General features: G+C 44.7%; 2 protein-coding genes across 3 annotated transcripts; one reads left to right on the top strand and one right to left on the bottom strand.

Moving 5' to 3' along the window:
- Positions 1-901: 901 nt before the first annotated feature.
- On the bottom strand, positions 902-22,204 carry DRC9 (dynein regulatory complex subunit 9). Of its 2 annotated transcripts, none has more exons than XM_083868278.1 (11): positions 22,163-22,204; positions 20,136-20,170; positions 18,228-18,375; positions 14,517-14,743; positions 13,336-13,464; positions 11,377-11,458; positions 5,195-5,356; positions 4,500-4,574; positions 2,869-3,000; positions 1,564-1,665; positions 902-1,083 (listed from the first exon to the last, which is right to left on the bottom strand). In XM_083868278.1, exons 3-11 carry the CDS (start codon positions 18,351-18,353, stop codon positions 955-957), a joined length of 1,164 nt encoding a protein of 387 aa, XP_083724404.1. In that variant the 5' UTR covers positions 18,354-18,375; positions 20,136-20,170; positions 22,163-22,204; the 3' UTR covers positions 902-954. The 2 variants fall into 2 exon arrangements, with proteins under 2 accessions (XP_083724404.1, XP_083724403.1); XM_083868277.1 differs by lacking the exon at positions 22,163-22,204 and adding an exon at positions 21,989-22,056.
- A 219-nt stretch (positions 22,205-22,423) lies between these two features.
- On the top strand, positions 22,424-25,892 carry RPL35A (ribosomal protein L35a). Its single transcript, XM_083868249.1, has 5 exons — positions 22,424-22,482; positions 22,812-22,854; positions 23,871-24,023; positions 24,859-25,003; positions 25,834-25,892. Exons 2-5 carry the CDS (start codon positions 22,844-22,846, stop codon positions 25,855-25,857), a joined length of 333 nt encoding a protein of 110 aa, XP_083724375.1. The 5' UTR covers positions 22,424-22,482; positions 22,812-22,843; the 3' UTR covers positions 25,858-25,892.
- The last annotated feature ends 1,655 nt before the right edge of the window (positions 25,893-27,547 follow it).

The raw sequence follows: 27,547 nt of genomic DNA, 5'->3' as shown, positions 1-27,547 counted from the left end.
AGTTTGAGCCACAGGCTCTCTGCTCATGGTTTCACTCCTCTCACATGAACTTCAGAGCTTTCGGCCCAGTTCAGGTTGGACATGAGGAGGTTTGGATGGGGCTGGCACAGGCTGGTCACAAAGAGCAGAGCAGACTCTATGGTTTGAGATCATCTCCCATGTGAGAGAGTCAGAAACCAGGCAGCTCAGCCACAGGGCTTTGTGCACAGACCTGCATGTGGACTGACACTGGTGTCAGGAGCAGGGATTCCCTTTTGGTCAAAAAGCAGCTCTGCTCCCTGCCTTCAGCCCTGTCCCACTGCACAGTGGCGCTGGTCGTGGCCGTGGGGACAGCTGTGACAGACCAGCTCCTGTAGGCAGCATGGCTGGCTGGCTTTTCCTTTTGTTCCTCCCCTTGGTCAGAAGGTATGTGGAGCTATTCTGTCTGTGCACTGACACTGTGCAGGACTGTGGGAATGGAAACCTGCGAGCTCTGACTGCACTTGTGTTTACACTGCAAACTGCCCATGTTCTCCCCTGCTGGCCTGATGCCAGCACTGGAGACATGGAGAGCACAGAGGGAGCCCAGCTGGGGGTGCCTGGGCCTCCCTGCCTGACCCAGAGCCACGACCTGGTGCTTTGGGGTGGCAGAGGAGGTTCTGGGTGCAGAGCATCCCATGCTGGGGAGTTACTGGGCTGGTTACAGGATTACCTCCCACTGTCTTGTTTCCATAAAGCACTTTGCAGGGGATATAGTGTTTCTCACTGCTTTGATGCAAATCCCCTTTCTGCTGGGTAAAAAGGCTGTACAAGAGCAGCTTTAAGATCTTTAGTGCAGCTTCACCATAACTGTGTCTGTAGGAACTGGGTTCTCCAGAATTGCCCAAGCTCTGTTAAAAGGTTTATTTTGTCCTATCAAACATACCACAGTGCCCTGCCCAGCAACAATCCTGGAGTACATCTGTGGTCACTTTCTTATTTCTTTTTTTTAGATTTTTCCTTGCCTGTTCCTTTCTCAGCTGACTGTTCCTTCAGATACTTCTCAAGCTCCTGGTATGGGCCAAGGAATCTGCGGACCATTAAACCTTTCCACCAGGCCTGCACCTGGAAGTGAGAGAGAAAGAGAGGCCTGAGGGGAAATCACTTGCTGGGGTGCCTGGTTCAGCTCAATGCCTGGAGAGTCTTTCCTGTGCTCCCCAGCCACAGAAGGGAATCCCCAGCCCATGCAGCATCCTTTGGGCCTGTGCTGGTGGTGCCAGAGGCATCCACAGCTGGGCTGAGGGCACCTGTTGCTGGTGGCAAGGGACAAGCAGGGATAGTGCCCCATGACCCTCCCTGCATCACCTGTGTAGTGATACTTGCAGGAGACTGGCTGCTCCCCTTTCATTTCCCATCTCAAACCTGCAGCCAGCTGCTGGCTCTGAGTGTGCCCCAGCAAAAGGAACAGCCTCTGTCCTTTGCTTGTGCCACCGCACACCAGCCAGATTTCTTGGGCTGTTTTCTGCCTGGACAAAGTCTATGGCACAGATTATTAAATCCCAGCTGCTGCTGGAGCAACACTGCCTCAGCTTTGCTCCCCTTTACCTTCACAGCACTCTTCAGCTCCAGGGCTTCCTGCTCTCTTTGTTTTCTCTTGGCCTCCTTGTCTGTCCGGTCAATGATGATGGTTGCCTGGAATGTCAGGCACTGCAAGGAAGCACAGGGGTGGAAAAGCCATGACAAACACATCCCCTAAATTGCAAGGCCAGCCTTCAGGGGTCACTGTGCCCAGCCATTTGCCAGGGCAGGGCTCACCTGGGCCCTGGTGCAAAGATTCTTTTCCCTCTGCTGCCTACAGGTCTCATCGTTGCTACACACTTCCCAGAGCCCTGCCAGGACAGCTCAGGCCCGTGGGTTGTGGTATGCCTCCGCACCAGGGAGCTCCAGGGCAGCCCAGGGATAATGTGGGGGGGGGGGGCTTTCCTCCCCCACCTCCATTATTTGATCTTTCCTAAATCCAGATGGCAAATGTTGTTCATTACCACCACCACCGTCAGTCCTCAGGCACTTGGAGCTGCTGCCAAAGTGAAACCTCTCACGGCCTGGGTGTAATTAACCCCCTGATCCTGTGCTGTAAAATGGCTGGCTGATGATTTCCCAGGCAACAGCTGGTGGTGGGGAAGACACTTGGTCCCTCAGGCTAAGCAGCAGATGATGTACAAACACACTTAGGACACTGAGATGACAGTGTACAGAGTGAAAAATGAGCCCACAAGCAGGGAAACATCCAGCTCTGTCCCATCATCTCCAACCCACAAACAATAAGGAATGTTTACAAGTAAATTCCTTCTGGTTTTAAAACACACATTTTTTCTAGATGCTTTTCTCTGTTCTGTGCTGCTGTTCTGCTGTGATCAGAGCCCAGCAGTTAACCAAGAACCCAGTGGGGCAGGAATGATTCTACCCAAAATCAGCTCCCTGATAACAGAGCTCTGTGCAGCTGGGAATGTCTGTCTGCAGGGAGGGATGAGCTGCCTTTTCCAGTCTCAGCCTATCTTACCCTGATCTTCCCAGAAGGAGCAGATTTGTCCAGACTCAGGCAGAAAAGTAAGGTGAGGCATACTGATGGGATGGGACAGTACCTCTGCCCCTCACAAAGACTGTCAGTAGCTCTCTCATTACTTGCTGGTATTTGAAAATAGGGAAGCATCATCATCCTTCCTTGATGTCACAGGTGGCAAATAGAAGATGACATCTCAGCCGTTGTCTTCCCAAGACAAGTGCTATAATCACAGCCTATGCCTCAAAATTACTGATTTTTTTCCCATGGTCCTGGTTCCTCATCTGAATGAGTGTAGGAAAAAGCCCAATTTTGCATGGCTGAACATTGAGATGCTGCTGATGCCTTACCTCCTTGGCATATCTCTGCATGGTTTCAAAGTTCTCTGCCTTTAATGATCTTAGATCATGCAGTTCTTCATCTTTTGCAGCAGTGTCTTTATTATACTTCTCTATCCAGTATTCCAGCTTCTCTTTCACCATCTGCATGGGGAGAGAGTGGTGCTCAGCATGGTGCAAAGAGTGCACAGGTGAGAGGTTTGCTATTACATGGCCTGCTTTCAGGATGGTGGTGAGAGTCCTGTACATTGTCAGTGCTGGTCAGTGCTTCCTTCTAATCTTGAAAGGATCAAACCCCTAAGACTATTCATAAATTACTGCAGGGCTAGTTTTGTGCAGTCAGCCCTGATGAAGCAACTGACAGCCAGAAGCCATTCTTTGTGTGTATACAGAAGGAGGGAGTGTTAAAAAGCACAATTTGTCAGTGGGAGAGCTTTTATCCTCTGCCTGACTCCCTACCCACTTTCTAGATTAAGCTCAGCACACCAGGAATAAGGTCCCAGGGGACAGCACTTCACACTATTTCAGGTTGTGAACTTGGCTTTGTGTTCATGAATAGGGCAGGTGTTTCTGAAACAGTCACCCAGATGACTTCCTCCTATTCACCAATAACGTCTCCATAGCAACCACCGTGATTGCTTCCATGGAAAAATAATCTGAGGAAAAGCATCAATCTCATTACAGCATCACAGCTGGACACACAAGGGGGATGGAGGGCATGGTCACCCTCCTGTCTGCGGGCCCCTGCAAAGCCACCAGCTGCTGTCTGAGCACTCAGGGGCTGCTGCTGGGCCGGCTGCTGGAGGTCAGCCAGGCTCAGCATGTACTTGGGCAGTCCCCGGGCTGGGAGCATTGATCAGACCAAAGCTCTGGAGTGCAGAGCACACTGTTGAATTGCTCACAAGATACAGCACTGGTTTGCACTCAAATCACATTTTTAAAAACCTATTATCTCCCATTAAACTCTGTACTGGCAGTGACGTCAGGTACCTTGCAGTAGTCCAGGTTTTCTTGCCATCATACCATTTATGAGTGGCTTTGCAGCATTATTCACTGTAAAGTTATTCACTGTTAATGACAGGAATTCTCTGAACCTCTGAATGTCCACAAGGACATTTATGCTGCTGAAAATGTGTACAATAGTTGTGGAAATATGTGTAGCAATGATCCAACCCCAATTCTTCCTCAGATAAGTCTGGACTGGGGCCTTTTGGCCAACTGGACAGGCAGTTTGTGTCATTCCCTCCTCAGTGTCCCTCCCCTCTGTGCAGCCCTTGGGTCTCTGAAGCTGCTGCCCTTACTTTAGGCTCTTCACTGGTGTGCTGGGAGCCCCAGTGACTGCCAAGGAGGGCCTAAATAAAATTCCAGTTAGCCAAATACAGCTGAGAGAGAACAAATCCATAACGCCTGAATAAACAATGTAATTCATTACATGAACCCTAATTTTAAGGAAATATATGTAGCAAATCCCAAGCCTGGGAGAGTTAAGTTAATTAAGATTTGAGGACAAATAATCATTCAAACTGCAGCAGTCATGAACCTGGCACATTTTATGGAGCAATAACTGTTTTCCTTTAGGCACTAATAGATGATATGGTGTTTATAGGTTGCTATTTTAAGCATTAGCTGACAGTCACACATACCTGACATTGTTGCATGAGGAAATTTTCAGTCTCCATGTGGAGTTGAATCTCCTCGTCAGTTTTACTCTTCCAGTTCTGTGATCAGAGCAGAGAGAACACGTGAGACAATGTTGATAAATATGTGTGTGCACACACAGCTGCTGAAAGCTGAGTAGAAGTACTGGAGCTCTGTGTAGTCCACAGATATTTTTTTCCAGTAATAAAATCAGCCAAGGCACTCACTGCTCCTGAGCCATCCATGAAAAAGAGACAATTAGATCAGACCTTGATCAGTCAAAAAAAAAAAAGATGCTTGCAAAACCAGAACAGTTTTTCAGTCCAGTTCACCTTATGGCCACACAAGCAGCTCTATCTGTATAATCTACTGGAGGCACTGCTGGGAGCTCAGGTTGCTAATACCTTTGTAACCACACCTTTGGAGGTGCTTCTGGGTCTGGTTTTCTGACCATGGCATTACTTTAAGCATTCCCTGTCTCCTAAAGCCATGCCATCCTTGTTGTTACTGTTTGAAGCATCATACAGAGAAACAATAGAAGAGATAAAGGTGTCTAACCCCAATGAGTTTGCTGATCCAGTTCAAACGGCCTTGCTGCTGACTATAATGGAGAACAGAGAGGACATCTGGGGAGTGAGGGAGAGCTCTTCCCTTACTAGATGGAGGTGCCTTCCAGTATGAGCCATGGGGAAGGGTTTACCTGGATTTCCTTCTCCAGGGCATTCTCTGCACTGCTGCACCTTTTCTGGATCACTTGGGTCTGGAGATCCATGTTTCTCTTCATGAAGTAGCTCTCTGTGTTCAATTTGGCTGTCCTTTCTTGAAGCTTATCTTTGAGGCAATCAATAACCTTATCTCGGTCCTAGTGGAGACAAAAGTAGCAAAAAGCAAGCCTGGAGACTGAAGTTAGCTCACCCACTCCCTGACAGGGTCAGAAGAGACAAAGCTATAGGCTTCACTTTCACTAAGTGTTGCTCCATTTCAAGGAGCATTTCAAAGGTTAGTTTGATCTGTAACCCATATAGAGAACAATAAACCCATCTGCAAGGAGTGACTGCCTCTGAAAAGGGTGGAGTGAGGAACAGAGTGGCACAAGAAGGCAATCCTGCTTTCTGGTCAAGAAATTGATTTAGTCATGCTTAGGATAAATATGAAAAAAAGCTAAAAAAATTTAAGCACTTAAAGTTAGGCTTTACTTTTATTAACACCTTTCATTAGACCATCTCAGTGAGTAATCATCTGTAAGAGGAGGATAATATCTCAGCCTCACAAAAGCCAAAGTTTGTTATCCTAAAGTATACTCTATTCCTTGGAATTTTTTTTTCTAGTTATGCAGCAACTGTATAAACACAGCCTCAAGAACAGGTGTAAATCCAGTCCTGATTTGCTCCTATTTTCAAATAGTTTTGTCTTGAAATCTTACCAGGTAGATGGTGCCCACTTCATTATGAAAACATACACCCAGGGCAAGGAAACAGTGTCAAGGAAAAGCTGGCTATGAGATCCCAGCCTCTCCCCATGCCTCTCCTTGTAATGGAGCTGAGCTTTCCTGGGGCAGAAAGCTCAGATTTCTGTTCCCTGGAGTTCTCCCATAGGCCAGAATCCTGAGTGGTTTGTCCAGCTTTTGGAGCATGCTCAGGAAGCCAAGTGCATTTGCTTGATTTGGGATTGCTGTGTTGTTTACTCCTTTTTAATTAATTTATTTGAATAAGAGATAAAGGTTCATTACCCTGGGGTTGGAACTTGGGACAAATGTTTGTAAAACGAAGATTTTTTTATCAAGTTAAAAAGGTCATCAAAGCTTCCTGTAATTATGCAAGATCAATGTGAATGCACCCAACTGCTCCATTACAGCCTTTCTCTTTTCTTCCCTGACATGCTATGGTGGGTTTGATATTCATCAGCCAAACCTCTGCAGCTGAAGATGAAATACCAAAGTGCTGGCATTTTTTGAAGCCCACATATCTTGTCTCTGAAGCACCTCGCATTCCTTAGCTGTGTAAACATGGAAAAATGCCACAGGAAGAAGCCAGCTCAATAGTGCTGTATTTGAAAGCCCTTGCAGCATGACTCATTTGGAAAAAGTCTCTTTATAAGAAGAATTTGGAACAGTTAAAAGGAAAGTCCTTCCTTCTGCACTCCTTGTCACATATAGGAACAGTAGAGTACATTTATGAGGCTCAGGATAATTGGGACCTTAGCTGATGCTGTTTTGTAGGTTCAAAGGTGTTCAAATGTTTCTGAAGGTTTCAAACACCAGATACTATTTTTAAGGCCTTATCATCATATGACTGCAGACAGCTACAGACATGAGCTGTTTTGCCTTATTAAGGTTTCTGGTCATGGTCTTCATTTTCCTTGGCATGAAGTTTTGGTGGCCATTGGGAGGAGTTGTGTTCCTGGTCAGCAGACAGAGGACGTGAGTGTACCACTCTATTTTGAGATTGTCTTCCTGGATCATAGTGGAATTGTGTCTTAATTGAAGAACCAGCAGAGAGACTGAGGAGATGCTAATTAAAAGAAAGCAAACCCATAGCTTTTTGTGGCACTGAGGCTCAGGGAAGTCAAGCACTGCTGATGTCTGTGTGTTACTGCTATCTGCTCAAAAACTGCAAACTGGCCAGAAAATAAGGGTTAAGCCTAGGTTACAAAGTACTCAGAGAGTTGGGGCAAAGCATGAACTTCTCACCAGGTTATTTCCTTTTCCATTTCACATTTTAGTAAAGAAAAAAAGTGCTTTTGATTCTTGTGCCCCAGGCCTCAGCTGGGATGGGGGCCCATCTGCTCTGTTGTTTTCCCAGTTGAATGGCATGTCTGTGGTTTGGATTTGGTCTGTGGTGTTGTAAAACATCCTGGTTAGAGGTGAGGAGTCTAGGGGCTTGGTTACACAACCCAAAGCAGACGGGAAGTGAAATGCAAAACCTACTGGTGGTTTATAGCAGCGTCTGCCTGGCCAGGGAAAGCCAGCTGCAGGCATGAGGGCACCTCCTGCTGCAGGACCTGGTGCTGCAGAGCTGGGCCACGATTGGGATTTGGCTGAAGGTAGTAAATGCAGCAGAAAACGCCCACAAGCTGTGGGTACCATCTGCAGAGTGTGCTGTTCCCTGAACTTCAGGGACAGTAACTGGAAAAATGAGTTAATATTTATTCATTCTGGTTTATCATAGCAAAAGTCCACGCCAGGACACGGAATGCTTTCATAGCTGATGCAGTAAATCTCTGGGCTGCTTATTTGGGATGACTTCAGCATTGGATCTGCCAAACCAAATCATCCCTCATGTCCAAAAGTATCAGAAAACTGGCAGAGACCAAGATCAAAACCCAGGAAATAGTTGTCAGGAGCCAGTCTGCTTCTCAAACAGGTAAACAAGCTGATTTTCTCTGATCTCTCAGCTCACAGACATCAGCTCAGGGGCCTGTCTGCTGTCACCCAGTGCCACAGGAGTCTTCCCCACAGATGCTGTTTGGCTGCAAAAGCAGCTGCACTTAGCTGGAAACCTCATCCACACTCCTGTGTTTTCATTTACTTTGATTTATCTTTCTTGTGAGTGCCACCAAGCTCTCCCAGCTCTTCCACAGCAATTAGTGTTTACAGTCATAAAATACAGCTGGTTACAAAAATAGCCCACAGGAGTAAACAGTCTGAGGAATTCTCCAGCAGTCCAATTGCCCATTTGGCAGGGGAAGGAGTGCTGTGCTCTGTACTGACAGAGAGCCCTGCTCTGCCTTGCTCCCACACCGAGTGCTCAGAGCTCAAGGCTCTTCCTGGCAGCTGCAGCATCTCAGTTTGCAGGGCCTGGAGATGTGCTTGGATCCACACACCTGCTGCAGCCTCCCCTGAAACCACAACAGACAGCCCTGCAGGCACTTCAACAAGGCTTTGCCTGCATCACTGTCCCAGCTCCAGAACACCCTCAGGGAATGTCTGTGCCCAAGGGACAGCAGGGCTGGCTGTCACCTGGCCTTGACAGAACAGCTTCTGCAGCCCTTGGCCAGCTCAGTGCCGACACCAGCAGTTGTGGCAGAGCCCCAGGAGGGGCAGTTTGCTGGCAGAGGGAGCAGACCTGTTGGCAGCAGCACTCCTGTGGAAAATCCTGCCCCTCTGGAGCCAGGTTTGGATCTAGTGCACCAGCTCCAGGTCCTGCAGTGCTCCTTGGGGCTCTGCCAGCAGTGAAGCTCAGGACCATCACAAACCTTGTGCCTTCTACTGTAATCATCCTGTGCATATCCCCAGTAGAAACATGCATCAGTGGGTGTGTATACGTGTTTAAAACATTCCACAGAACACTCCATTGATGCATTTGTCCTCCTGGGAGAGGAAAAGGGATAAAACATGATGGGTTTTAATCTTAGTATTAAAAGCATGACTGAGTGATGATGCACTGATACAGTGGATCTGGGTGTGTTATGACAACTGACAAAGAATTAAAGTTACAGACCAGTTCTACTGGTGCACTGGTGGCGCAGTGGCTTGGATTTCTGTCTGTTTGGTAGCTGTGATATTACTGCTTCTTATAAAATGACACCACTATCTGCACACATGTATGACATGAGCACACTCCAAAACCTACAGGACATAAAAAGTCTTCCAGTGAAGAGAAGTGCAGGAATGCTAAATTTTACACTCTTAAATTTTTATGTTAGGTGGTATAATCTTATATGATATTAATCTGCTTCAAAACCTGCACAGAATGTTGTTACTTATCCAGGAAACCAGAGAAAGTGAGTATTTTTATAGAAACTAGAAAATGAACACTGCAGCAGCAAACAGACCCCCTGCAGCCAAACCTGAGCTACCAGTGCTGCTCCTGCACAGAGAGGTAAGAGCAAAACCAGATGCACCATTTCAGCTCCTTTGGAGACATCAGTGCTTTCCAAGAGAAAACAAAATGAAGAAGAACATTTGGCATTTGATTTGTGTTCCATTAGAAAGAAAAATGAGCTGAGCAGGCTAATACACTATTAATTAGCATCTTATTAAGAGGTAGAAAGGCTGAAAATACAAATTCACAGTAACATGAGTGAGACAAAGGCCATGTTTTTCTGGTTCCAGAATTAGATTTGCTCACTTTTGTTTTCTCAGCCATGTAGGCTTTTGTCTACAGGTCTGTGTATTATTACTGTTGTTCAAAGTACTCTAAAGTCAGCGAAGCTGTATTTTTATTTTTAATTAGTTGGCAAGGTGACAAATCATGCAAGTGTCTGTAAAACTGCCTATGGGGAAATCCCATATGAACCAAATAGAAATTATTCTCCTTTGAGAGACAGAGTGAGACACCATTATTTTTGGCACAGGAGGAAAGCAGTACTTTAAAGTAGTCTTGTCTTTGATTTGTTATCAAAGCTGAAACTATAAGGAAGCTCAGAAAAGGACTTTTAAGCTTGAAATATTAAAAAAAAAAAGAATCCCAGATGAGTGCAAATCCCACGTGATGAGGCAAAACCCAAGAACTGAATTAGCACTGAAAGGACAAAAAGAACAGCCCCCTCAGCACGGGAGCCACACACATTTTTATGACTGCAGGAGGTAGGAGAGGTGCAGTGCAGGACAAAGGGAAGTGCCTCCCTGACTGCAGAATGCCAGGCCATTGCTGCTAGTACAAGACAGGATGATTACAGCCCCTGGGAAGGCATTAAACTAGGACTGGGTACATGTATTGTGTGCATGGACATTGAAGAGCACTATACAGATGGAGAGCTGTCAGACTCATCATTCACCAGCCTGGGGACTGGGAGAGTAAGAACGTCCAAGGAGCCATCAGGGTCTGAGAAGGGACAGTGTGAGAAGTAAATAGGTCCTTCATGTTTTTACAACTGTCCTGTATTTGCAGTTAAACTTTCCTCTGCTCATGCATCCAGGCTGCCAACACAAAACCTTCATGTTCTACAAACCAAATTTCACCAGCATGTCTGGGGCTTAAAATTCCTTTCTGTAATCAACTATATCCTGGCTTGATTACTATCCACACTTTTGTCCAAAGACAAAACTCAGTAACATCAATTCTTTCCTCAGATGCCCTTGCTGTCCTCTTGCTCACTACTGAACCAAGTGTCAGATTCTTGTTTCTTCTCCCAGCCCCTGTACAGCTCTGCCCCAGCTTGCCTTGTGCTTGTTTGTTATCACATATCTCCTGCCTCAGCAGGGCCAGGCTGCATTTCCATGTTGAATGAGCATCAAGTCTGAGCTGTCTGGTGAGCATCAAAGTGACCAGTGATAAGCCATTCAATTGATCTGCACTTGTGTAGCAAGTCTGACATTTCCAGAATGCCCCATATTTACTGTGCATGCACACACCCTTTGCATGATGCAGACAGAAGGGCTGAAGCTTTCCAGAAAGATTAAGTTGACAGCATATGTGCAATAACATTGATCTGCCCTTGTGTAGGCATGTTCGGGATTTTCTGATGTCTGGCAGCCTAGAAAAATAGATGATTAGGATGACACTTCCCCCACATGAAAATGTAGGTAGAAAAATGGCCTGCCCCTATGATAGGTGTCTGTCTTTTCCTTCTGTGCCAAATGATCTGCCATGACTAAGTATGACAGAACCTTAGATACTCTTATCTAAAGATAACCTCTTTCTTACTGATTGCAGATACCTGTGCTTTGTCACTCCCAGCAGAGCTTTTGGGAACTTCTAATTTGACCTGGCTTCTCATGATTATGACCATTTTGAGCTCCCATTTGAAAACCATCTGACACTGCTCTTGATGTCATTAGTGGGCTTATTCCAAAAACAAATCTTTATTGTAGCTTTTCTACTTCTATACTCCTAAGTGGTGGCTCATTGTGTATGGCCATGGCCTCTGGAGTGCTGGTTCCTGGGCCAGCTTCCTAACAGGCTTCCCCCTGGCAAGATGCCCAGTGCTAAGTGTTCTCACCTGAAGGTCTTTATCAGCTTGTGTCTTGACATCTTGCAGCTGTTTCTGGAGTGCCTTTATATCACTCTTTCCTTTTTCCTCCCTGAAGTGGGAAAATACAATCACTTGGATATATCAAAAAAGACAAGAGCTGTTTACCTAGAAGGGGAACTTCCTGTCTCCTGATACATTGTGGTAAGATAAACAGAGACTTCTCACCAAAACTACTGACTTGGTCAGTAAATCCTGAAAGAAAAGGTGCACAGACTGAGCAAGGCAGATGAGAACAAGTAAAAAAAACCAGGATGCTCTTGTTGAAAGCCTGGAATGCGTTTGAGGATGATGCAATTACAGGGACAATGCCTATCATTGAGTCACAGTTTCTACATTTAGGCAAAATGCCCACAATTCTATGCAGAAGCAAGCCTGAGCAGCAGAGAGTGCCAAACTGTCTTATTATGTATATGAGAATGTTGTTTCTTTCATATCAGACCTAAAATCTTCCAAAGAACACTGCCCCAGGTTCTGAGATCCATGAAGGGATCTGAGTGAAGACCAAAAGTTAGAGAAGTGTTCATCTGTCTAAAACAAAACAGATGCAGTAAATATTCTAGGTATTATTATCTTATTTCACTCTAGAGTGCTTCTCTAAGCTTTAATGCTTATTAGCTTTAAAACCAATAAATACTACAGTTGGCTCCTGAAACTTTGTATCCTATTCTAACCTTACAATCACACATGCATTTCATTTTTGGAGTCCTTATCTGGGTGACTGATGAACAAAAGCTCCTGATAAGGAATCCCTGTTGTCTCGCTGCAGATGGCTTTCAGAACAGTATATTTACAGAAAACCGGGCAAGTATTTGTTATCTTGAAAGACAGATCAAGTTCATTCCATGAAAAGAATGTATAGTACAGCATGGCTAGACATGATTGACAGAAGGGGATAAAAAGGATTATGTCCTTTCTGATTATAATTTGTCTGCTCTTTTCTACCTTTCAGTATTGGATAGTTACTCCACAGCCAATTGCTAATCTCATTCCTGCTTTCTGTCCCTTCCATGGATAAACAATAAATCCCTTGATTTTAGGCAGTGAAAGAGTTTGGTTTCATGCTTGAAGTCACACATTCCACTGAAGCTGAGGATTTGCCCTAGAGGCAGATCCCTGAGCCACCACAAGAGCTATTCCAGTAGGTTGGACTCCTGACAAATCATGACTGAGAGCAGCTTTGCTGAGCACCCTCAATGATGGGCCCGAGCTGCTGCACTGAGGTAGCTTTAAAATGGTCAAATATTTGTGCGATGACTGCAATTCTGACAGTCTTGGGATTGAAACAGAGCATTGCATACTAAAAAATCACCAAGGTCTAGAGCTCAAAAATTTGAGCTAAGAAATCACCAGTTTGAGCTGAGATGATAACAAATGTGTACCCTGAAAGATCTGGGACAGAAGAGAATCACAGCACAGTGGCTGGTGGATTAGCCTTAAAGACACCTCTGTCACCATCTGTGCTAACCCCTCACTGCTGCTACTGCTGCTGGGAAAAGGGAGCTTATTAGCAAATGGGTCAGAGCAGATTCTCCTGGGCATCGGACAACCTAAAGGCCATATGTTGCTGGCCCTGATTTGAACAGATTCTCTGCTGCTCTGGCTTTCACTGAGGACAGGAGTTAAAGATCAAAGAGCTTCTACATCACATTATGTTTTAATTGAAATGAGGCATTTGCACTAATTCAGCCACTGGTGTCCACCGTGGTCAAAGCTCAGGCAATTCTTAGCTCACATCAGTATCAGATTCATCCACTGCTTCTTTCCAAAGGGGAAAATTGCAGTTTGCAAAGCAAACAGAATAATCCAAGTTTTAAAAAGTATCCCTTCTGTATTTTGGTTTTATTGGGTTTTATTTCCTTTTCAGCATCTACTGAGTGGGAATGGCTTTCAGCATCTAAACAGGGAAGAACTGAACACAACACTGACCTGATGAGGACGTCAAGAAACTTGTTCTTTTTTGCCTTCTCTCTCTCATTAGCATCTGTTAGGCTATTAAATGTTCCCAATTCCTCCATCTTTTTAATAGTGATTGTAATTACATCACTTGCATACTGCCTGCCAGGAAGAAGAGAAACACAACAATACTTTACAGGTGCTGGTAGTACTGAGTCTGGCACTTTTATCCATTACTGTTTGCAGTAAAAAGTAAAGAAATAAAAGATCCATTTCTGGCCTTATGTCCTATCAAACCCAGGAGTGCTTCTCCCATGGTATCTGCTTATTGTACGCCTGGAGAACTCAGTAGTAGGAGCTGGTTGAAGTTTATGATTTAAAAATTCTGCCCTGCATGCTACTCTGGGAAATTGCAAAGAGGCACAAACATATCCATGCTGTGTTGCCATTAAGAAGGCTGCTGGTCTGAAGTAATGATGACAGGTGGATCTTGGAATATGAGACCTGGCAATGCAGTACGTGGGCTAGTCCAGTTTATTGAATGTCATGATGGATGTGGCATTTACATTTTAGCTGCATTTCCCTCATTTGTGTCAGAATCTTCTTCAAACCCACTGTTGAAATTACATTAAATGACAGAAGCCAGGATGCAGAAAAATGCATACTGAGCATTCAGCTCTGTAATCTCTTTCAAACCAAAGGCTGCTGGTATTTCTGCAAATCAGGGCACTGGTTTAGGTGCAGAAATAAAGTTTGTTTTTTTAAAAAAGGAAAATCTTTATATACCTTACCTTTTCAATAATGGCTAGAACTGCCACAGAACTACTGTGTGCTCTGTAGAACGTCTGAGTTCAAAAACAAGGCTCAGATCTCCTTTTGCATGTAGGATCTGCTAAAGGAACCTGACTCCAGATACCAGAACATGAGCACCAATTGGTGCCTGGTATGATTTCTACCCAGGCAACCATTATCAAGGGGCTAATGTTTTATAGCTCCATTCAAAATAAACTGCTGCATTGGGTAGTCCCAGAGGCAAGCAAAGGCCAGAACCAAATTCTCTATGAAGGACACCACTGCTATCCTTAGAGGGACTCCTTCCAGACAGAGACTGATGCACTCTAGCAGTCAGAGAGTGAAGAATTTGTATTTTTGCTTTCAAGAGATAGACTGAGACCTTTACAGCTCTGAGCATCCCTCATAAGTGCTTCACTCACCTGTCAGCATAAATTTTTTTGAGCTTCCGTGCGGCACGAGTGGTGCGTTTCTTGGACCTTTTGGAAGAATGGTGGGTGCTTTTTTGATCTTCAGTTTTCCCCTGCTGCTGCTTGTGTTCAGTGTCTTGCAGGGTTGTGGAGGTAGCTGTTTCCCCACTCTCTTGCTCTGCTGACATAAGCTCTGGGGAGCTAATATCCAGCTCCTCCCGGAACATTTCTTTCATTTCCTGGATGGGAATGAAAGGGGATAAGGGAAATAAGAGAATAAGGGAAGAAGGAAAAGGGAATACGAGAGATCTGCTTGCACAATGCATAGCAGAACTAAGCCCTCTGCAACATTATGTGAGAGGAAGGAAAATTATTAATAAGCTAGAGAATTAAGCCATCCTGAGAGCAGCTGATAGTCCATGTTACATTCTGCAAAGAGTGGAAGATCGGAAATATTTATGTTGGTTAGTTTTGAACACACAGTGTAGCTCACTGAAGTTTATGGGCTCAAAAGTCCTAAGTGACAGGACTAGAAAAGGCCTAAAAAGGTGAATTCATCCACTCCAAGAGATGGTGGTCCAGACTGTTCTTAATCTGACATGTTCTTAATGGCCTCCAGCAGTGGAGACTACACACCCTCCTGTCAGTGCCAGCACCTCACAACTTTCTTTACCATAAGGAAGTTTTTTCTCCTCAATAGCATTTGAACCCCTGGCTTGTTGTCCTGGTCTCTGTAGGCACAGAGAACAAGTCGTTCCCTCCTTTTTTTGCAGCAGTTTTTACAAACTGGAAGACTGTTAGCCTGTTTCTCCTCCTCTTTCTTTCCACCTTAGACATTTCCCACTGCCTGTCACCACAACCTTTCCCTACAATATTATTGTTATAACTAGAGCTGTGTGAAAAGTAATAAAAATATTTAAAATATTAATTTAATACTAAAATATTAATTTAAAAATATCTTTAAAGTAAAAGCAGACTTTATGTCTGCTATCTGCTTAGCAGCAGGTTTTTTGAGAGAGTAACGGCAGAGGAAATATTACATTAATTCAAAGGATAAATTCAAAATATTGGCAGCTCTCTCCTTCATGGAAAGGTATCTTGTGATAGAGTACAATTTCATTAAAAAAAGAAAAGCCTTCAAAAATGCAGAAGCACATTATAAAATCAGCTAAGCTCTTGCTTCTAGAAAATTCTTTGCTTTATGTGTTATGGATAAAATGCAGGTATATACACTGGGACATTAAAAGAGAACATTTTCTTGCCTGCCTACCAGCATTTCTGTGGCTGAACACTTCATAACAGCCCTGCTGACAGCAGCTAACACAGTCTCTGCCAGCCCATCCCTGTCCACAGCTGCCTGCTCCCCACCCCGGCTGCTTGGGGAAGTGGACAGAGAACTCACTGTGATGAAACATTTTCCAGCAAAAAGAAAAAAAAAGAAGTTATTTTTAGTAGCACCAGTTCTCAGTCCAGATCCTTCCATAACCACACACACATTTGTGCCAGCAGGGCAGAGAGAGCAGAGTTAAAACAAGTGGTCAGGGCAGCAGCTGCAGATGCCAGGAGTACTTCCAAAAATTTCCTTGTCAGGCAAGTCAAGCAAGGCTCTGTCAGAGGTCTGAGGTGCTGCTGCAGTCTGTGAGGGCACTGCAAGGACTGCTTCATGCTGAGTGTTTTGGACAAGTCTGGATTGGGATGGATCAGCCTCTGGCAGTGCCTGACTCATCAGTGACTAGAGAAGGAGGCTAAGTGACTATGTGCTTAATTTTTGGACTGTAAAATTTATATTAAATGAATCACATGAAAAGCATAGACAGACCAGTGAAAACTGCATTGTTAATTAGTAAAGAATTTTAATAGCTGCTTGGTGACAACTGTACTTCAGAAAGAACTAATTTTGGCAAACAAACTGCTTTAATATCATGTAGATTTTATGAACTGATAGATCTTTTTAATGTCTGGGAAAGTTCAAGACAGGCAACAACTGAGTAATCTGTAAACAGTAGGGACTTACACTCCATTCAAAATAAATCAACATTCAAAATAAATCAACTAATAATCAACAAATAACTATGTAAAAGCAAGAAGTTTGTAAACTGCATGTGTTACCATCTGTGTAGTCTGCTAAGTGCTTGTCTGTTGCCCAAAATTCAGCAAATAGAAAAGCTGCCTCCCTCCAGGGCATGCACTGTGTGAAGCAATGTGCAAGAGTATCCAGTCTGGAAAATCAGTGAGGCTCTGCCCAACACTGTGATTAATCCTCTCAAAAATGTCATCAACTGAAATTTAGATGTCAGTCTTTGAAGATGCCATTGATTTGTCTGCCTGACAGAACTCTAGGGTACTTTGCAAATACAGATCTTATACGAATACAATGAAAACAGCCAAATGTAAACTGAGAAATAGGGAGGAGTAGCAAATTACAGAGGACCAAAGTTAGCAAGAAACTTCCCTAAGCCATTTTCTTGTTTCTAAATTGTTTCCTTCTCGATTCGTTTTGACATCTTTAAGAACACAAGTAGAATTTATAACCTGTGAGAAAGTTGTGTTCTAAGAAGTGACTTGGTGAAAATGAGCCTCTGTGATTGAAGAGAAAAGAGAAGGTGTTTTCTCTGTAATTTACATGTACCTTCAGTTGGTCTATCAACCTGAGTCTGTGTGTCTGAAGAGGACAACTCCTGCTGTCCCAGAAATATGCTCTTTGTGTTTTGCTGCTGGCACCTAAGAGAGGGAGAAGCATCCTGTGGGAGCAGATGAGGCTGGCTCTCAGGAGTCTTTCAGGGGAGCAGTGCCCTCTACGGCACAATCTCAGCATCGTTCCTGCCCTGAAATTCACCGTAACTCCAGCGGCTGCTGCTGAGGCTTTGCCATGAGTTTTTTGAAAAGGTAATATGGAAAGGAAGCACGTAGAAAAACATGATTTAACTTCCTCTGTCATTCTTAAGTGGTACATCGGACAGAGTGAACATCATTAGATGTCAAAACTCAGATCCCAGTTTTTATTTTCATCCTGGTAGTGAACTTTTTTCTTGAGTTCATCTTAAAAAGGTTTCAAACCTGCTAAAACTGGAAAGAGCCTGCTGTGTCACTTACAGACCACAATACTTCAGTTACCCCTCAGGATGGTCCCATCCTGATTCCTGTGTCTAACAGCTACCAGAAATGTCACAACACCTTTCTCCACAGCAACAACCCCCTGCCTGAGCATTAGGAATTCTCTGTTCTCCATGTCTCTGCCCAACTGTCTTAGCTATGATACCTATTAGAAATCAACTAATGATCACTGAGAAAGGGTAGAAGGAACTTTGGCATGGACTTAGAGAGGAATAGAATTACCCTGGTTTTGAGTACTTTGAAATAACCTATACATTTCTACCTTTAAAATAGCTCTGTATCTACCAAAGGACCTACACATGTTTTCCTTCCTCTTCCCCAATTCTTTGCTTGTTTTCTAACCACTGAGATTTTAAAATTATAATCTCAGGAACCTCATCTTGGATCAGAAGGATCCTTTGCACAAATTCTTGACCAAGGCTTCTCAGTGATGCTGCAGTAAAAATATTAAAATTAGGTCACTTTTATTGTGTTTCTTCACCCATGAGTCATAGAATAACAGAAAATATATTTGAGTTAATTTTTAAAAAATGCTGGTAAAATATATAAAACCAAGACAAAGAAAAAGAAGAAGATATTATATATATCTTTTTAAGCAGTGGCACATACATGGTCGATTTCTGTCTTGTCCTCATGTGAAACTGGCATGATATATCCAAGAATTGCAAGTTGATCCACACAGCTCTCCAGCACAGCACTAAACATCAGAGCTTCCAGATGAGTGATTTTTTCCATTTGTTTAGTCTCTCTGTTCTTGCTAGGAGGAACAAAGATAAAAGATACCAATCAGAAAAATGCTATGGTTTAGTAATGCCAGTAACAGTAGTTTAAACTAAAGGTAGACCCGAAATAGCCTTATTTGCAGCCTTACATATACTTCCCTGGCTTTGTTTATAACCTTCCATACACTGTTTATAAGAGAAGCTGTGCCCTGCTAATGGCTGCATTCAGGGACAGTGGGAATGTTTAGCTTTCACAAAACAAAGAGGTCCTGGTCCCTCCTACAGCAGATCTGAGCAGACAGGCAGAGAAAGGAATGGGTATGGAGGGCACAAACTGGGTGAAGGGTCTCATTATTCAGTTCAGAGGGGAGCACTGGTTCATGGTGGACTTTGGGAAATAATAGAAGAAAGGTGCCTTTTTAAAAGAAAAAAAACATCCACATTGTGTCAGATGGTGAACCTTCATGCTCTAATCATTCCTCAGTATTACTGTGTAGCCTTCACACTTTTATGATCCCAGTCCCCTCTCAGCAGGAACTGTTACTATCTTAAGATGCTGAAAGTTAAACAAGAACCTATACCTGGACTGAGTAAACAATCTTTAACTTTCTGTACTATTTTAACTTGCACTTCAAATATGAAACTCTGGCATACACTTATGCACCCTTTGCCTTGACTACAGATGGAATATTGTGAGAGCATATCTAAGGAAAAGTGAAAATTCACTATTAATCAAAAAATACCTAAGAAAAAAACCTGCACAACAATGGAAAAATTCTCTGAGAATTTTAGTGTTTTGATATATCATTGGACAATCCCTCCAATGCCTGTACCTACAAACCAGGTATTTCTTGTACAACACGTAGCACAACTGCAGTCTGAGGTGGGTGAGATCCTGAGTGTCATTGCAATGAAAGTATCAACAGCCAGTAACAAAAGTCTTCATTTGGCTGCTCTACCTACAACTGGATTTGTGCCATCTGTAAAACCCTTGCAATAAACATATCCTAAGCCTGCAAAATATTACAGCCCAACCTCTAAGCATGCCAAGGAAACACATCAGGCAGTCCCTGTTAGCACAAGACATGGCCATATTCTATGAAAATTAAAGAGGTTTGGATGCAGCTGTGCTCTGCATCACTGGAAATCTGTGATATTTCATAAGCAAGTGTTTAAAAATATTCATACTTGCTCTGAAGCTGTTATCATTTGTCCCCCTCCTTTTTTGTTGTTTTTGTTGAAGAAAATACATAATTTACAGTTGGACCATGAAGTTAATTTCACTTGGCAGAAAAGAAGGGCCACTTTTCAGTGCAGGTTTATTTGATGTCTGTTAGTACAGAATAGGTAAAACAAACAAAAGTAACTCAGATTTCGCACTTTTATTTCCTGATGTCTCTGTCTGTTGCAGGAAGTTGTTTAATTCAACATGTGCTCAAATGTGCTGGAAGAGGACACGGCCCTTCCTGGGGATAAGATTAGAAAGAGTGCACAGGGAGTGACTGGGATTGCCCTCAGTAAACCCATAGGAAGGGCAGATACCAGGGACAGAGGTATTTGAGTTAAAGGATAATACTGCTCTGGGTCAAAGGAGAATAACTCCTCCTAAGCCAGGCAATAAGGTTTCTAATTCCTGAATGGGAAATGAAAATACAGAACAGCCTTTCAGACAAGGTAATGGTAGAGGCACTCTAATTTATTTCAAGAAGTTTGTTTAAATCATGGCAGGAGAAGATAACAGGAAAGGGATTCTGAGCATATGTTCACTAGACATGTATTGTTTGTACCCACTTACCTCTAATTCCTCTGAGCAGAGCTTTTGATAGTCACCTAGGATAAAGAAGGAACTGATTTCATACTTTTGCTTCTGAGATTTTTTCTTTTATCTTAATTATTAAAAAACTGTAACAACTTGAGATAGGAATCTGATAATAGCGTTAACAAAAAAAAAAGGCAAATGATCTGTATAACACACTAAACCCATCACTTTTCTTTTCAACCTTGGAATAAATTACAGAAGTGGAGATGCACCATTTTTACATCAAGAAAGTCCGTGTCTCCAGGCACTAATAAAATATTTTTCAATGTTTTACTTATTTTTATCTTTTTCAGAAATCCATGGTCTGTATTTTGAGTCTAAACAACCTAAGAATAATCTATTACATGTGGAGTCCTAATGCTAAAAATATGGTGAAAAAAGATGTGATGGGAGATAGCTGTGACAGATGATTACAGCAGCCTTTTTGGAAGAAGAAATAACACATGCAGCTCTCACAGGAAAAAGGGACTTATTTGGAAACAAAGGAGGATGCAACAGCTTTTCCTCTTTTCCATCAGCAGCTTCTGACCAGGAGAGAATTAACTCAGGATATTAATATGTTTTAAGAAAGCTGGCAGCTGGAATGTTTCTCTAAAGCCCCTTTGCTGCTTTGCTCTTCTTGTGTATCTTCTCTTACATCCATATCCTTGCTCAGGAGATCCATGTGCCAAGCCAGCAGGATCTGGGCTGTTGTTAAGATGGAATTGAGAAGGGAACTACTATCTGGGGTATTATCAAACATTACAGATATGAGCTGCTTCCTCTGGATTTTAGTGTCAACACAGTGCCCTCAGACCATCCACAGCACTGCTGTTTGCTGAACTCTCTCATTAAACTCTATTAATAATATTTTTTAAAACAGAAAAATAAGAAGTATGTGAAGGATTCAGCTTTCCCCATGAGTTTTGGATGACATTCTTTCCCTGCTGATCCGAAGGGAAAGAAAAACATGTCAAGTAATAATTTTTAAAACAACTGTATAAAAGGTCTGGCCTCCTGTTCCTTTAGGGATTGCAACTCCCTCTGCTGTGTGAGAGTCCTGGATGTACATTTCTCCCACCCTGCTGCCTGATACATGAAAATGGACTCAAGAGCAGCATTTCGTGCAGCATGCCTTGTAGTCAATGAAGAGACTCCAGTGAACTCCAGTGAGAAAATGCATAGCTGAGAATGTCACATCTCCTTTAGCTCTGTTTGGCAAATGATTGGCAAGGAGACATTCTGAATATCCACAGAAGCAGCAGCTGAGCCAGAATCACAAGTAATTTCATTTTCACCAAAGAAAGGACTCTTGGAAAGCAAAATAGGTGTGGCCTTACCTTACACAGCTCTGCCTACTGCTAGAAATATTAGGACAGCGAGGTGCTCATTTTGAAAAAAAAAAAAAGAGGGGGGGCAACAAAAGGAGAGAAAAGGGGAGGAATGGAGAGAGGAAGAGGAAGGAGAAAGAGAAAGGCAAGAAAGGGATGAGAAGGAAAGGGAAAGGGAAAGGGAAAGGGAAAACGACTATCAAGGTTCCTCAAGGTTTCCCCTCCCCTTTCTTCCCCTAAATCACTTCAAGTGTTCTGAAAATGCACCTGAAGTTCTGGCAGTGTGAGGGAAGTGACAGAAATCGGGAGTGAATAACCATGACGTGACCAAATGGGTAAGTACATGCTTCCAGATCGTTTTTAGGAAAATAAAGGAATGTGAGACTTGGTTACAGGGATTTCAGTGTCGAAATATGGGGGGTTTCGCCTCCAAGGCGATATCGGGAGTAAAATAAAAGTCGAGATGATTCATTGACTCAGGGTGAGAACAGAGGACGACGGGCAGGGCCCGGAGCCCACCCCGAGCACCAAGGGCTGCGCTCTCCCTCCGCGCTGCCTCTCTTCGGGCTCCGTTTGCATTCGCCCTGCCCCGACGTGCTCGGCCTCCCCTCAGCCTCCCACCGGGATCTGCCCCCATTTCCCCCGCTCCCACTCCCACTCCCGGTCCCGGTCCCCCCCCCGCCCGGCCTTCACCGGGACGCGCCTCCCGTCTCCACGGCAACCACCACGCTCGGGGCCTCGCGGGGCTGTCGGGCGGGTGCCTGTGCAGCGGGGCTTGGGCCGCCCCTCCCGGGATCGTTCTTGCGGGGATCGCCCCTGGGGGACGCGGGGAAGGAACGCGGGACGCGGGACACGGGACACGGGGCGGGCGGCGGGGGCCGCGGCACCACCTCCATCAACTCGGGGCTGGGCGCTCAGGCAGCGCTCGGGCCGCCCGCTCGGGGCCTGGCCGAGCGTTTCCCGGAAGTCGGCGAGGCGCGGGTCTCTTTCGCCGCCATCTTGGGGCGCCGGGGGTGAGGCGGAGCGGGGCCGCGGGCCGGGAGCGGGGCCGGGGGGCGCTCACCCCGCTCTGGGGCCGCCGGCGGGCGGGGGGCTCTTGGGGCGCGGCGGATGGCGCGGTCCGGGGCGGGGGCGAAGCGGGATGGAGCCGATGCGCGGCGGATGGTCCCAGTGGCTGGTTGGGGCCCTCGGCTGGAGCGGGGCTGAGTCGGCTGCGCTGTGGGGGAGCGGAGGGTCCCGGAGCTCTGGGTGGCTCCCGGGTAACCCCCGGGTGTTCGGGGTCCCTCTCGCCCGGCCGGGCGGAGATGCCGGCCCGAGGCTCATGGCTGTGTGTCGTTTCCAGGCCTGCCGGGACCGGGTCTGCGAGAGGACACCATGACCGGGAGGTGAGTGAGTGCCCGAGGTGGCTCTCGGCTCGGTGCTGTAACGCTGTTAAAACATCCCTGAGAGTGCTCGTTGAAGCAGTAGGCAGTGAGCAGTGTTCCTCTGGTCCTGCTGGGCCCTGCTGAACGCCCACATTGTGTGTCCCTATTCTGGTGTCTCTTGAGCTGGTTGTCGTTGCTGTTGGGCTGTGCCACGCTCTCCCTGGCCTGTCAGTAAATATCAATGTACAATTTATGGGTTTGTTAACACAGTGTTTTGACTCTCCAGTGTACAGTGGAGCTTCGACATAAACTGTTTCCTTGAGTAAAGGAAGCAAAGTGGTTTTCCCGTGGTTAAATTTCCAGTTTTGCCACCAAATTTTCTTAAAGATGTAGGGATTGAGTTTGTAAGGAGGGATTAAATCTGAATACTCTGGAGTTGCTTGGAGAAGCTGTGGCTGCCCCATCCCTGGAAGTGTTTAAGGCCGAGCTGGATGGGACTCTGAGCAACCTGATCTAGTGTGAGGTGTCCCTCCCCATGGCAGGGGAGTCAGAGCTGAGTGGTCTTTCGTGTCCTTTCCAACCCAAACCATTCTATGGTTCTGTGAATCACAACTTTATGTCTTACTCTTTATCTCTGGAGTTGATGTCCTGTTACACGTGTGGCAGGTAGACTGGATATCTCAGTTTGATAGGAAAAAAAGCAGTGTTTACTTATCACTGTTAGTAGACATTTAGAAGCAATATTTGCTAATGCTGAAGCATTTGAAGCTTAGTATGAAGCCTGTACTGTACTGCCAGGTGTTTACTGTTTTGCCAGGTGACAAGCAAAAAATGCAAAGTTCTCATACATACTTCATGTTGCACCTACTCAGCTTTCCTCTGTTCATTGAACACTCTGCAGTGATTTGTAAAAGTCAGCTATTTCCTCTGCTGATTTCTACAGGTGTGGAATTAGTTTCTGCTGAAACAGCCTGCGATTTATTTTTACTTTTGTTACCTTGGAGTGAATTATAATTTGCAGTTTTCCATGTCTTTAGGCTGTGGTGCAAGGCCACTTTTGCTGGCTACAAACGTGGCCTCCGAAACCAGCGTGAGCACACGGCCCTTCTGAAAATTGAAGGTGTTTATGCCCGCCAGGAGACAGACTTCTACCTGGGCAAGAGGTGTGCCTATGTGTACAAAGCTAAAAAGTAAGTAATGTTTTATTCTTGTGCTGAATTAGCCAGTTCCTGTATCAGCTTTTGCAGATGCTAAGAGATAATGATATTATTTGATATGTTAGAGAGCAAGTGGGATGGGAAACAAGTTTTGCCTACGATTGACAAAAACTGAAGGTGGGTTGGTGGAGTAAATTGAACTGGGTGAATTTGTGTTAAATGCTGTGAACTGTTGAGTTACTTAAACAGTAAAGTGATTTTGTGAAGCCTGGATGAATTTGTATCCTGACTTGTGTGCCCGTGTCTGAGCACTGTCTGTCATTTCTGCTCTGCTGCCATTGGTAGACACCTTGGGAACAGCTGCTTATTATTTCCACTTTATTTTCCTTGAGTGCTGTTAGAGTTCAGAATTGCTTTGAATAAAATTGATCAGACTGATAACTTGACCACCATCATTTCCAAAATGGCACATGGCTCTTCATTTAAGGCAATTTCTGCCATTTATCCCAATGGCCTATTCTCCTCCTGCCTTCAGTGTTTGGAGAAATAGGGTGTTGGCAATTTCATATTATTCATTTTTCAGTTTAATCATATTAGCAGAAGTGTTTTCCAAATTTTTGAGCTTTGTAAGCTGTTAATAGTTGTCCAGTGGAACTTCTGATAAATTATAAGCTGTAATTTCCAGTTTAAAAAGTTCAGTGAAAATCCCAGGCCTGGAAAATTTCACAATAAAAGTGGATATTGGTCTAGTTAAAGATGGCTACAGAGCTAAATTAGTGAGGTGCCTTAGAGAGATGACATGGTCACTGCTGGTGGCAGCAGAGCTGTGACTGCCCTGCTCAGCTGTTCTTTGCCTCCTTTTGCCCAGCAACACGGTGACCCCCGGAGGCAAACCCAACAGGACACGCGTTATCTGGGGGAAGGTGACACGCGCCCATGGCAACAGTGGCATGGTCCGGGCCAAGTTCCGCTCCAACCTTCCTGCCAAGGCCATTGGACACAGAATCCGGGTGGTAAGTGCATGTGTTTCAGCAACAAGATATTTATTGGCATTTTTTGGGGTGCCTTTTAATTCCACATACTGCGAGGGAATATTTGAACTCTGGTTTTGTTCTGTTGCTGTTGGTTGTTCAGCATGGCTCAGTGACTCTTCCTTTTGGAGCCTAGAGAGGTATTTTCCTGGCTTCCTGTGCTGAGGGGATTTGTCTCGTTGTCAGGGGTTCGTGTGCTTGCTCAGATTGTCTGGAAAGGCTCAAGTTCCAAGACTCCTTTCTAAAGCTGCCTTGATTTCTTTTCCACCAATCTGTTCTGTGTATTTTTGCACCCTTCTACTCCTCTACCCATTTGATTTTTCAAACATTTTAACTGAAGTTGGTGCTGTCCTGTCATGGCCACTCCCACCTGCTCCCACAGTTGACATTTTAGCCACAGGGCTTCAGTGGGACTGTCCCTTTAAGTCTCTCACCCAGAGTTGTGATGTAATATTTTCTTAGTGGTGATGTCAAAATGAGTACAAGAGGGTTGCAGTCCTTTCCTTCTGTCTTTATCCTGTACCTTAGAAAAAGCACAGTAAGAGCAGCACAGGTAATTCCTGAAATCCAGAGCTATGGGAAATCTTGTTGGTGCACAGGAAGGCTGGTTGCCATGAAGTCTGCCACTGGTGCAGTGCTTCTGCAAGTCACTGAACCAGCTGTTGGGCTTTTCCATTCTCACACCTCTTCTGTATAAACTGGAGATTGCTTTTATAGCAGTTGAAGTGATTCATGGTCTATATTGTAACTGCAAAACTCATGTTTGAATACAAGATTTCTAACGTAATTTTGTCTGGTTTTGTGTTTTACAGATGCTGTATCCATCAAGGATCTAAATTTTTATTGAAAATAAAATGGAGAATCTGTTTAACTTTTGTATATTTCTGGTTTTATTGCCTCCACCGATTTTGAGAGACATTTTTCTCAGTAACATATCAGAGGTGACAGCACAAACAGGGACACTAAATCCTGGCCAGGTGCAAAGCCTCTTTCACATCTCACAATAGTAGTTCTGGTAGAATCCCAGATAATGAGCCCATGTGTGCCCGTAGTGTCTGCTCTGTGTAAATTATTTAAACAAATTTTCATTGCATGGCTCTGTAGCTCCCTACTCTTAACACTGTCTTCTCAGCCAGCCTTATGTCAGCACATCATGTAGGGCACTGAGCATCTTCATAGCCCTTCATGGTTCTTTTAGGTTTGCTGAACAATCAGACAGTGAAAAATGAATTTACAGTCTTGAAGTGTGAGGCTCAGAGTTTCTTATCTCTGAAAATCCCCACAAAATATTGGATAGTTAAAGGGAAGTGTGAGGTAGTTACAGGTTGTCATGGTTGCTGCTGATGTCACAGTCCCACAATGACTTGTGGATACCCTTGTGAGGGCAGTTCCACATATACCAAGTAGTTCCATCATTTTCAATGCATCCCTAGTTGGTCAGGCAGGTGAGTTTGTTGGCTCAACCACACCCCGAGCCCACTCCAGTGCACTCCCTCCTTCTCAGGGCATGAGAACTTCCTTCTCCCTGCCTGGCCCTGCTGCCAGTGTGTGTCAGGGAGCCCTCTGAGCTGTTGGCTTTGCACATCTCCTGCAGTGGGCTGGTATTTCTATCTGGCTAATTCTCTTCTGAAAGAGGGGGAGTAGTTGTGTGTGTAGAATACATTGTTGGGTAAATCAAAACTTTACTTTAAATTGGAATTAAATTACCCAACTACTTAGCTCTGGTATAGAAATTATTTTGCTGGACATAAAGACCTAAGCCTGCTGCCAGTGCTGTCCGTCATAGCAGGAGAGCCTTTGCCATGGAAAATTTTTTTTAGCATGTTGCACCTTATGGGATATTGGGCCAGGTCAGGTAGGGCTTTTAGTCTTCCACAGCTACCAACAGGTTGGACACGTTGATTTCAAGGAAGGATGGATGGGATAACCAGCTTTAAGCGTTACAGAGGAAAGGGGAGGAAATGTAGTAAGCAAAGTGGACTGTAACAACAGATTTGTAGGCGTGTGGTCATTATCATATAGTTGGGTTCTGCTGATGAAAAGGTAGTAAGTCCTTTCAAGTTTGATACAAGATGCCAAAAATGTGTAATCACCCCTTCTTTCTCCCCTGTCACCTCTTTCCATTGTACTAGACTGCCAAGGCACAAAGCCTTTTTCTGGAAGGTCCAACCCCAAATAGCACATGGCTATTTGTGAATCTTTGTAGCAAAACTGCTATTTTCACATTGATTTGGTCCTATCCAACCCAGTGGTGGCTGCTCAGGGCAGCACGTGTTGCCTGTTTTGGGCCTGTGCTGTGCAATTGCCTTTGTTACTTCCTTTCCCCAGTAAACTGACGTGTGAGAGGAAGCTATGGTATCCAAGGAGCCGGCCTCTTTCGTGGACAGAACCACCTGGGATTTCCTCAACCTACTGGACATGCTGGGGAGCCGGAATGGACGGGTGGGTGTGATGGAGGTGGACCACGCTGACTCAAGAGCTCCCTCGTTGCTGGTGGATTTTACTCGGGACCTGTGTGGCACAGGG

The sequence above is a fragment of the Zosterops lateralis genome (genome assembly GCF_965231275.1).
Source record: "Zosterops lateralis genome assembly, chromosome: 10".
Taxonomy (NCBI): Eukaryota; Metazoa; Chordata; class Aves; order Passeriformes; family Zosteropidae; genus Zosterops; species Zosterops lateralis.
The sequence above is the reverse complement of the archived record's forward strand: the minus strand, read 5'-3'. Positions and strand labels throughout refer to the sequence as shown.

Excerpts from the sequence above, each read along its gene's own strand:
- DRC9 (XM_083868278.1), bottom strand. The coding sequence starts at position 18,353 with ATGGAAAAAATCACTCATCTGGAAGCTCTGATGTTTAGTGCTGTGCTG. Across the intron at positions 11,459-13,335 it reads TTTCTTGACGTCCTCATCAG|GGAGGAAAAAGGAAAGAGTG; the intron begins GTCAGTGTTGTG and ends TTCCCACTTCAG. Across the intron at positions 5,357-11,376 it reads AAGCTGATAAAGACCTTCAG|GACCGAGATAAGGTTATTGA; the intron begins GTGAGAACACTT and ends TGTCTCCACTAG.
- RPL35A (XM_083868249.1), top strand. Across the intron at positions 24,024-24,858 it reads TATGTGTACAAAGCTAAAAA|CAACACGGTGACCCCCGGAG; the intron begins GTAAGTAATGTT and ends CCTTTTGCCCAG. Across the intron at positions 25,004-25,833 it reads TTGGACACAGAATCCGGGTG|ATGCTGTATCCATCAAGGAT; the intron begins GTAAGTGCATGT and ends TGTGTTTTACAG.